General features: G+C 47.8%; 1 protein-coding gene across 1 annotated transcript in view; it reads left to right on the forward strand.

The window, feature by feature from the left end:
- The first annotated feature begins 687 nt into the window (after positions 1 to 687).
- Positions 688 to 12516, forward strand: part of LOC144134527 (uncharacterized) — a 58424-nt gene continuing 46595 nt past the window's right edge. Inside the window, exons 1-2 of the mRNA XM_077667434.1 lie at positions 688 to 780; positions 6024 to 6216. Of these exons, the coding sequence (XP_077523560.1) occupies positions 688 to 780; positions 6024 to 6216 (286 nt within the window). The remainder of the gene's footprint in view (positions 781 to 6023; positions 6217 to 12516) is intronic.

A 12516-nucleotide genomic window follows, 5' to 3' on the forward strand; every position in this document is an offset into this window, starting at 1 on the left:
TAAGGAGCTCGAGAACAGAGAGGCAGTAACCTGGAGAAGGCTACAGGCCGGAAATTTCATAAACCCGGTATGGGCGTCACACGTCCTACAAGACGAGGACATAGAAGATAAATGTGAAAAATGTGGAGAGAGAGGTACCCTTGACCATATAATTTGGCAGTGTGTACACTCCTCAGGGGTGAGGGAAGGAATAGATAGTAGAGAAGCCTGGGAAACCCTTCTGCAAAGCGCGGACCCTGCGACCCAGAAGAAAGCCATCCATCGGGCGGCAGAGGCCGCGAAGAGCCAACAACTCTTTGCCTGCATCTAGTCGCGGAGGCCCTGGCCTCTGCCCCTAGGCCTGCGCGCCAGGGGTAGGGAGTAGAGGGCCTCCATTTCTGATGGAAATAAAAGTTTTTGGAACTGGAACTGGAACTGCAGACAAGAGACAACCTGAAGAAAGAACTACACAAGCGTTCAGTTGGGGCCTCCACTTGGGCTTTGACGCACATTACCACTCCCGAAGAAATGGACATCACGACAACGCCTCAAAATCAAAGAGAATTTTCTACAGTGCCTACGGTGCTTGACACTCCGATGGAGCCTTCCCTCGATCACGCGGCACCCGAAAAGCAGTGTGAAACCACGTCGCAGCGTACACTGCCTCACGAATCTGACAGCGAGTTTTACTACTGGTGTTACCGCGGGATGGCGCTGCTACGGAAGTGCGCCAGTGGCCTTAGGTTCAACTCCACGACTGGCCGCTGCGGCCCGGATGACCGTGTCACACCAGGTGGCGCGGTAATGAAGGCGGCATCTTTGAGCCGTCACGTGCTCGGACTCCTAAATAAGTTGGCGTCCCGTGATATACGGTTGAACCAGAAGGACAAAGTGGGCGTCGATGTACACCTGAATTTTAATCTTGATAATTAACTGATAATTTTGTTAAGATTACAACAAAACTAGCAGCTTGCGGCGATGTCTACGAAGATGAACTTTCATGGTGCTTTATTCAGCGGTTTATTTTCGGACTGAGTGAAAATCAAGCAATGCGGATGGGGTGCAGGTCATGGTTTATTGTTGAATTTGCTATGGCGATGCATCTAGGTGTGTCAACATCTTGAAAAGCTGAAAAACTTGTCTAGGAAGTGGACTAAATAGCCAGCAGGCAGTCAAATCAGGATCCGTCGAAATTATGCGAAAAAATTCGCATTACATTATGCGTTGTCAACGCGGAAGCATTAGAAGCTGTTGAAGCCTATAGCTCAAGTGACGTCCCTTTAGTTCTGGAGACGTCACTTGCTTTCAGCCAATGGGAATTATTCGGTTTGGTGAGAACACTTCCTTCCATCCAGTCAGGGAATTTTATGACGGCAGCATATTTTTCTCCCGATAGCGTTTCTAGTGTCATCGCAGTAAAAGTCGGAAATGTTAATGCAAGTAGAGGCGAAAGAAAAAAAAATCGATAAAGAATTCTCACACTTCTGTATTGTAGACATATTGCTGGGTCATGGAGGAAGAAAATCATCCCCTCCCCTCCGCCCCGCTCCCTACTAGGCCGCCGTCTCAACTAATTTGCGCATACGCAGCAGACAATGCAGCAGACGCCGCCGCTGCGCCAAACGTCGCTATTGGTTGCGCCGTCGGCCAAAGACTCCCAGCAGTTCTTGCGAAACCGCGTGACTTCCGGCACACTTTTTTGCGTGCAGCTCGGATAGCGAGCGCCATTCGTGAGTCCGCCCACTGTAGGAATAGAGTGACGCCACCATTATTGCTGTAGAAAATGTCGATATGGCTGATGCGGCGTTTCCTGTGTCTTTCAGTTCCAAACCCCTTCAAGCTGCCCTATAGAAAGGGCCGCCAAAGCGGGTCAAAATGCACGGCAGCTCTTCGTCGGCCAGTGGTGGCCCCTTGTCCTAAACCAATATTGAAGGTGCGGATCCTCTTTGGACACAAATCGAAAGAAAACGGCTGATTTCGTGAACGCGTCTGCTACCATAAGAGGTCGCTATTGCGCGCATGCTTGCGCTGATGAGGCAGGAAATACAAATACGGATTCCTGAGTGCTGAACGTCATTATATATCATATCGAATACATTATTGGTGCGCCTGATTATGAGAAAGTTGTTGTATACTAACACACGTCTGAGAGTCATTGAGTGAATGGAATGCATTCGTGTAGCCGGCGCATTACTTTGGACGCACCGCACGTATCTGCCGGTCTGCCACCCATAACTGAGGGTGTGCAAGGAAGCCATTGAATATTGAAAGCGACCTGCACCACTGGAGCGAACAGCGCTAGCGGCGATATATCGCCAGAAGTGGGATGACGTGACTCCTTCCTGCTCCAGGAGTATACGTCATCGACAGAATTTCTGCGCTGCGCATTTCTGCGGCGCATGCGGTGCGCATGGTGTACCATATACCTTTTATCTGCGCACTGTATACCACACTCCAATGGTGCATTGCACAGATGCTAATAAAGAGCTTCAATGAGGGGCCATTATGTGATGGCTAGGCTTTTCATAATATTTTGGCTCGCTAGTGCTGTCATGTTTTCTTAGATTAATAAGAACTGCGACAAATAAGTGAGGGTAAAGGAACCACAAGTGAGCGCACATAACGGCACACCATTCCAAGTCAATTATTTGCCGGCAAACTAAGGAAAGTATGTATACCAAAAACTGGAAGAAGGGGTAATTTTATGGGTGCGGCTTATCTGGCTGATAACCCCTAACTGGACATGAAGGCGCTTGCTTAAAGACATGGCGGGTGCCAGAACTCTGTTAAAGGGACTATGCAATGAATTAGAAGTCGCTTGTAAATGTTTTCAATGCTTATAAATGATGCTAAAGATCACTGACAGTAAGTATGAGTCTTCGGAACTGAGCAGGCAATATATTATGAATATTTAAATCCCGTATTTTTCAAAATTCGCACGCCGATTGGTGTTCTTGTAGTGACAGAGTTTGCAACTAAAATCGTGAAAATAGTGGTCACTAGTTCAATGACGTCGACAGGCCCCCACACGCTGTCATTCGCTGGAGCCACGGCAGACATGACGTCACGGGCACACTTCCGGTACCCGTGAAAGTCGTGTGCTTGTGCCGCCGCGCGGCCCTCTCGGGCAATCGAGAGCCAGGTCACTGGCTTCGCGCATCTGGTTTCAATTTACCTCTGCCGCCTTTTTCTGTCGGGAGTTGCGGAGCCACCCGCAGTGGCTTTTTTGTCCGCAACAACAGACGACGAGCAAACGAATCCGACGCGTGCCGCAATCCAGGAAGGCGAAGAGAGACCGCGGAGACGCTGCCGATGCTGCTGCTGGGGCGCTGGGTGTGACAACCGGAAGTTGCAAACCGAACGTCAGCGGAGGACGTGTTCCTAGGCGGGGCCCAGTCCCAGAGCTGTTTTTTCATTTTCTGGTGCCCCGCGTGTTCGAGTTGAGGGGGGAGAGGAGGAGCGTAATTTTTAATCGCCTCTACCTTGGTTGTTATTGATGCTAGCTCAAAAATTCTTGCACTGAGGTGAGTGATTGAATGCCAATCTCTAGCCTGCTTTATGTAACCTCAATTAATTTATTGCACAGTCCCTTTAAGGCACCTCTTGTAACTGCCTCTAACGCCAAGTATAAGGAAAACAATTTTCAAAGGCCAACAGCGTTCCTAAGCAACAAAGTTGTTTTATGGAAATTATTTATTGATCTCTCGCCGCTCAGTCTTCAAGAGCGCACTCTGTCATTCCTTGATCTGAAAAAAAAAGCGGCTGCGCTTTATCACTTCCGTCCTGAGAGGCTCTTTCTCGCTCAATAAATTTTGCATGAGATTCGTGACGTCGAAATGAAATATATATGCAGAAAATCCCCAACGTGCTCTGTTTCTCGGGAAGTACAGCGGAGATTTTATTGACGTAGCGAGGCACTGCGGGTGACATCGTGTATTCGAGAAGGAGGATTTTCACAGGTGCACGCGTGCTGTTGCGGAGAAACGGTGTGACCTTAAACGCCCTCTGTTTGCTCGACCGGTGAGTAAACGGCCACTGCATTGTTATATATGGCTCTTACTGACAACTTCGTAAACGCTTAGCTAATGTGCACGAAAAGGGTGATTCAGTGCAGTGCCGTAAAATTGCTGTTGCCGGATGTAAAACGAATGCATTGGGTTCGGGCGGCGCATAAGAGGGCTATTAACCGCTCGCTATCCAGGTGACGGCGAACAATTTTCGTGCCAGTCTTCGAATAGAAGGACCGGTTATGAAAATATATGGTAGTATGGAAAATTTTCGACCCAGGAAGGGCACCTAAATGGAGCCAATATGGCGGCTTAAGGAGGACTGCGTACGTACCTGTTAACGCGAAAGCGTTAAAGGTCCCGTTACTCAGAAAATCCGGCGTCGGCGCAGTCGGCGTTGTCGGCGTTGGCGTAGTGAGCGAAAAATCACGAGCATGTCTCTGGCAGGGGCTGCAGATTTTTTTTTATCTATACAATTGTCTGGCCTTCGACATAAAATCTCGCTTGGTAGACAGCGCTCATGTGTTGCATCCTATTTTTGTCGTTGGTCATCAAGATCAACCATCGATTGATTACAGAAATTTCTTCTGCAGAAACAAGTCGCGAAAACGATTATTTACACAGGTTAATAAAAGTCGGAACTTACCTCTTTTTTTCTCTTGTTAAGCTTTCTTCGACGTCAACATACGTGGTAAAGAAGGCAAAAAATATGGCCGACGGAGGATCATGACAACTGGACAGGAGATCACAAAAACGACAGACTTTATTCTGTGCGGCCGCACAAACACACATACATTTCATTCTGACGCCAAAGACAGAGGCGGTTTTTAATTACCACCTGCCTCGTTCCTTCTCTTGTCTTTCGCCCTTTCACTTGCCAGAAATTACGCACCACCTCATCCAGTCTCTTGCCCCAGTCGCCACTAATCCCGTGCTTAGCACACTTAAATATTAAAATCCTCTCATGTGGCTAACCTCTGACTAGGTTATAGAAAGGCTGAATCATTTAAAAACGACTAAGCACCAGGAGGTTAATGTTTAATGAAATAAATCAGGTATTGTGAAATGTGTGGTGCACCAATAAAATATCCTTTTCTCCGTTCCAGGTAACGCTTCTTGAGACAGGAGACCACGTGGAAGTTTTTTAACTGAGTGCAGTCTGTGGTGCTTGTTGACTTCAAAAGCCAAACTTCGGTCAACCGGGGAATCTCGTGGCGGCCAGTGAGCACGACTGTTCAAAGAATGAGCCTTGTGTGGTACATTGCTACGTTATGTGGTTGCTACCTCTTAAGACCCGCGTTGCCTTCGCGTAATGAGCAGGTTAACATTTTTAACCTCCAAAGCGCGGTTAATATTTAGTACGCTGCCAGGTTCCCGCATATATCATTTCTAGAGCAGCTTCCAGCAAAGCGTATATTTGCCAAAACAGTATCCTTAGTCGTACAGGAACACGTAATAGCACTTGGAAATGCGTTGCTGATGTCTTTCGTCAGTCACACAAAACAACGCCTGTTTTAATATAGTTGATGCCGTCAGCTAGAACTGAGCCTTTAGTTTGAGTGAAAAGTACTCTCTTTGCTTCAAAGCACTCGCATAGTGCGTGGAACTATTGTGTTCCATCACAGTTCAACTTCGGAAGACATGGGGAACTTTGCGCCAGCATATGATCGCAGATGAACTGTAATTTGGGGCCATTGTAGCCTGTTATATCTGCATCAAATACGAAGTTGCTTATGCGTGCTACAGCCTTTCCGTATTGTAAAAGTGCAAGAAATAGCGGAATTTAAAAGCCGGATTCGTAAGCCTCGTGCGAAAATGCCTGGTTTTCTGATTGTAATCGTATTGGTTATTCTGCGAGCTTTCTCGCAGAGTATTTGCGCGGAACATTCGTCTGTCTTCGGCGTATCGCGTAAGCTCATTGAACGCGCCATCAGTCTCGTAGAAGAACGAGTCCGTCCAACCGACGTGGTTGCCTTCCTTTTGTGCGGCAAAGAGAGGAACCCATTTGACGATTTTTTAATGCGAGTCTTTCCACAGAGGGCAACCCTGTGGTCGTACAACAACACAAACCTCATTGAAGCTCTCATCGAGCCAAACAGAGAAATGAACGTGCGAACTGTCATCGTCCTACTGGGTACGGAACAACAGAAAGTAGCTTGCCTTCGCTACTTCTTGCCCAATCACCTGTCAGCCTACTTCACCACGTGGATCGCATTTGACGAAGGCCACGGTGAGCTGCAGCCTGAAATAGTAGCCACCTTTAAAGAAAAATACTCGCTTTGCGTCACCACGTCGCTCAACTGGGACGCAGCAGGCTCTGAAAGAAGCCTCCCGTCTAAGCGAAGGGTCTTCGTCTTCTGTCGAACGTGCTCGCTGGATGACCGCAACATGACGGCCCCTTACACCTGGAAGCCACAGAATCCAACTATTGTCCTCGGTTGCGTTTCCGAGCCCAGCGGTGGTAAACCGGAATACACGGTGTGCGACGGACAGGAATACGGCGTGATTATCACCGCACTAAAAATTCTGAATTTCACGCTGTTGGAAAGACTGTATCCGAGTATTCTTAGCGCTTTCTATGGGGTTTACCGCGGCGAATTCGATATCTTCATGGCTCTTACCGCAATCGATTCAAGGGCCTTCGCGACATACTACATTCCACCCATTTTTGAGTACAGACCGGAAACTTTTCACACATGGAGGAATTCATACACTTCAGATCTTTCGTTCTTCGACGCCCTGGCACAGGGTAGCATGGTGATCCTCCTCATGTCTGTCAGCACTCTTGCCGCCTGGCTTGTTCTCTACTGCGCAAAGTCGTTTGAATACGGTCGGAGTTGCCCGGAACTAGACTCGGCATTCTTTTTGATAGGAACTTTTCTCGGTGCCTCGATACCGATGGACGACACTGGAGGGCGAAGCGAGAGTCCTCCACGCAGATGGCCATTCGGAAAACTGTTCCTCCTCATTTGGCTCTTGGCAATTATGCCTCTGTCTGTCTACTTTCGCGGTGTACTGACCTCTCGTCTCTGTGTTCTGGTACCTCCGAATTACATAGACACCTTAGAAGAACTTGAGGCCTCATTGGACGAAGGAATACTGGAACCTTGTCTCCTGAATGGCCATGGCTTGGCCAGTATTGTTCATTACAACAACGTTAACATTCGACACAATATAGATGAGAAGATTATTCGCGCTTTACGAAGCACGACGGCGTACAAAGAGCGTCTTACGGAGACATTTGAGGACTGTTTTCTCTGTGCACGGAGGCCAGGCTTTGTCTGTTTCACTCTGGGATTGAACGATTGCAAAAGGGGGCTCTATTCACGCGAGTACGTAGAGTCGCGTGAAAGGATGGGACTTGTACTTGCAGCGATACCGGCGCGGAAAGATTACGCCCACACTCGTGCTTACGGAAACCTTGCGCGCCGTTTGCTCGAGACTGGCTTGTATCCTACTCTTACTGGGTGGAAGAGATGTGGCCTCCAGACAGTGTTTATCGAAGACCTGGATAACAATCAGCATAGAGCTCTGCCTACGCAGATTCAAGAGCTGTCTGCGTTCCTGTTTTGTTTTTTAGGATTCCTAGTACTCTGCTTTGCTGTGTTTATTGTGGAGTTGGCACTTGGCAGAGATAAGAGATTGTGATGTCAAGGAAAGTGACATTCAAAACTACATGCAAGCACATTCAGTTCTGAAATTAGCAACCAGCTCCTAGATGCATCGCACTGTTCCATCCACATTGGAGTGCAGCATTGTTCACACCTGCCTCAGGATAGCTTCTTCGTATACGTGGAGAATATTTGGTAGCAGAATGGTTAGAATGCCCATGACCTTGGGCATTTTCCTGGTTAGATGTGAGGCGTGCACTGTATGACGATGGTTTGCGCGAGACCAGATGGAAGGCACGGACAGAAATTTGACACACACACACACACACACACACACACACACACACACACACACACACACACACACACACACACACACACACACACACACACACACACACACACACACACACACACACACACACACACACACACACACACACACACACACACACACACACACACACACACACACACACACACACACACACACACACACACACACACACACACACACACACACACACACACACACACACACACACACACACACACACACACACACACACACACACACACACACACACACACACACACACACACACACACACACACACACACACACACACACACACACACACACACACACACACACACACACACACACACACACACACACACACACACACACACACACACACACACACACACACACACACACACACACACACACACACACACACACACACACACACACACACACACACACACACACACACACACACACACACACACACACACACACACACACACACACACACACACACACACACACACACACACACACACACACACACACACACACACACACACACACACACACACACACACACACACACACACACACACACACACACACACACACACACACACACACACACACACACACACACACACACACACACACACACACACACACACACACACACACACACACACACACACACACACACACACACACACACACACACACACACACACACACACACACACACACACACACACACACACACACACACACACACACACACACACACACACACACACACACACACACACACACACACACACACACACACACACACACACACACACACACACACACACACACACACACACACACACACACACACACACACACACACACACACACACACACACACACACACACACACACACACACACACACACACACACACACACACACACACACACACACACACACACACACACACACACACACACACACACACACACACACACACACACACACACACACACACACACACACACACACACACACACACACACACACACACACACACACACACACACACACACACACACACACACACACACACACACACACACACACACACACACACACACACACACACACACACACACACACACACACACACACACACACACACACACACACACACACACACACACACACACACACACACACACACACACACACACACACACACACACACACACACACACACACACACACACACACACACACACACACACACACACACACACACACACACACACACACACACACACACACACACACACACACACACACACACACACACACACACACACACACACACACACACACACACACACACACACACACACACACACACACACACGCGCGCGGACGCACGCACGCACGCACGCGCGCACGGGAAAACTTATTTTGGTCAAACGGACCGATCTTTAAATGATATGCTCAGTTAGCACAAGAGGAACTTAAGAAATGGAAAGGATGGGAACCTGGTCATGTATTGCCGGGATTGGAAGTGTGAACCCTGTTAACAAAATGCAGTGATAATTGATCGAAACCGAGACCAAATAGCATGGAAAATTATTGAGGCTAAAACAATCTTTGATTGTAAAGACACATGCGTGAGCAGAACGTCACTATCGCTGCTAACGAAAGGGGTTGTTAGGGGGGGGGAGAATGGGAATGGCGGAAGATGACGGTTACGAATGAACATGGTGACGGAACTGATCGTCATCTGTTTTATCTTCACTGTATATATATCGAAATGCTTCATCAATAAAATTCCCAGTCAATACTCTGCTTTGTTGTGCTTATTGTGGAGTTGGCACATGGCAGAGATACGAGACCGTGATGTCAAGAAACGTGACACAGAAACGGCATGCAAGCCCATTTAGGTAGCGATGCCTTGATTCAGGCGCTGAGAGATTGCAGCTGCAGTTTCATTTTGGTAGAGCTATGTCCTGTAGCTTATTTAAGTTATGTTCTTTACCTTTCCACATTTCGTCGACTAATAAACGGGCTTCGATGGGATGTGCATATTTAGTTTCGAACAATCCTTTTGTACGAGCGTGGCCGCACTTCAGCCGTGGTCGCACCGTGGCTTCGGGCGGTTGCCTAGCAACCGCAACAGCTGACAGCCATCGCTCGCTCCGCCAGCTGTGAGCATGCGCGTGACGTCATAGCAGGTGCTGCCGCCGCGGCGCACCGTGGAAACCGATCTAGTACAGATCATAGCAAGGTGGGGAAAAAAACAAAGAAAATACAAGCATATAAAGACATTCAAATTCTTAACACTTGCAGGCACTTTTCAAACATCAGTAAACAATTATGATTAGCAATATCGCTATCAAGTTTATATCATTTAGTAATTGTCCTCTGAAAAAAAAAGAATATTTACAGAAGTTATTTCGCGCGTTCAAAGGGGTTATTGTCAGTGCATGCCTTTGTATCGTGTTATAACCTGAGGAGTGCTTACTTTCTACCATGAGCATTTCCTGCTTGCGGACATTAGAGAGTGTCCAAGCACAAGCGCCCGAGATATGACTCGGATTACCACGTTGTGCCTCGAACAAAGGCACGATTGAGGAATCTCGTGCGTGCCCAATATTGATCTACCTGTCACACGAACCACTTAGTGTATATTTACGCGCGCTTACACGGCACCGATGTCACCTGCTGACGGGAGATTTTTGATGAGCGACCGGACAGCAATTTTGCACGGACACTGCGCTTCCATCGATCGGAATTGCCATCAGACTATGCCCTGCCGCATCATCCCTTGCAGCCACCATGGGTGATGGCTCAGCCTTCACTATGCCTGCATGTCCCTGGCATACTAAAGAAATCTGATGCCGGTTAGCGGACTGAAGCAACTTGCTCTTGCCTACATCTGGTCAGAATACCAAAACTGTGTGCACGTCTACATGGATTGATCTGCGTCACCAAAGGCATCAAGAGCAGCTTTCGCAATCCCCGCTCAGCACACGACCCGCAGATTAATTTTAAGACACAAGTTTACTTCAACCGCTGCAGAGCTTGCGGGCCTTCGGGAAGCGATTCGCCACATCCTACGCCACACGGCCTACCAAGCTCTTGATATCATTAGTCTCCTGTCATTTTCTCAGGAAAAAGGTCACCGTATGGTGTTTCAGTGGATCCCTGGACACTGCGGACTCGATGGAAATGAGACCGCCGACGCTGAAGCAAGGAGCGCCTTCAGCAGTGGCCTGCGTACAGCTGTACCGTTCTCTATAGTGGGCACCACTTGTCTCCTTTCGGAATAAATGAGGAGTGCGACGGCTAGGTACTGGGCCCTGCCAGACACTCGACACATGCGCCTTAAACGGCTAGATCCGACGATGACCTTTTCTGTTCCTCGCGGAATACCACGCCCTATTGCATGCATAATCCATAGATAACGTTTAAACGTCGCCTTCACGCGCAAATACTTGCACTTAATAGGACAAGCGGACTCCCCGGAGTGTACCACGTGTGGCCTGCTAGAGACTATAGAACATGTTTTAGTGGTGTGTCCAGCATATACACGTGAAAGACTCATGCGTGCATCTGTTTTGAAGTCTATGGACACAAGGCCCCTCTCGGAGGATTTGATCCTCGGTGCTCGGCCACATAGTTTGAAAACTGTACAGGCAACGCGAGCACTCTCACGCTTTTTAAGCGACACGGGCCTTGCCTCGCGTTTGTGATGTTAGAAAGTGTGCCTTTTTATTATTATGTATTTTTTTAACCTGCCTCCTCCCACCATAATCACCGCCCATCGTGACCCTCTTTTTTCTCCTCTTCCCGTTCCCCAGCACAGAGTAGCAGGCCAGATATTTTTTTCAGGCCAACCTCTCTGCCTTTTAAGTCAATAAACCCACTCTCTCTGAGGAGTAAGCAAAATAAGTAGAAGTATTAAGTTTATAATGACCTTATATAAGCTGGAAGAAAAACATAATCGACAAACACGGTTGCGCTCAAAGACTGTGAGTAACCCACTTCGCCTCACGAGCTCACTTACAGATGCACGGCAATATGAGTTAAACACAAAACTAACTACTTTTTGCTGTGTTCGCTCTTTTTTCAGAATGTTTGTTAACGTGAAAGGGTCCCAGATGATTACAGAATATTCTGGTATTGGACGGATGAGGGAATTGTGCGCCAATTGACGAACACTAGGTGGGGATGACTTTGAGCGCCTCTAGAAAAAGAGTTTCCGTATTGAATTTGCTACGTCAGCATCTATGTGTTTTTACCACGAAATGTTGTTAGCAACCAATAGGCCCAAATGTTTATACTCTGCCACCTCTAATAATGATATTCTGTTAGTACTGTACACAAAATAAAGAGGTATTTTTTGTGCGTAATTTTCATAAAGACGGTTCTTTCAAAATTAATGCACATCTGCTATTTGTTTCACCATGCAACCACCTGCGCTAGGTCATTATTTAGACGCACCTGGCCGTCAACTGTAGACGCCACTTGACGCAAAATACAGTCATCCGCGTACAGCTTCACGCATATTCAGAATAGATTCGTCTTCCGCACGCGAAAAATT

Source organism: Amblyomma americanum, chromosome 5 (genome assembly GCF_052857255.1).
Source record: "Amblyomma americanum isolate KBUSLIRL-KWMA chromosome 5, ASM5285725v1, whole genome shotgun sequence".
Classification (NCBI taxonomy): domain Eukaryota; kingdom Metazoa; phylum Arthropoda; class Arachnida; order Ixodida; family Ixodidae; genus Amblyomma; species Amblyomma americanum.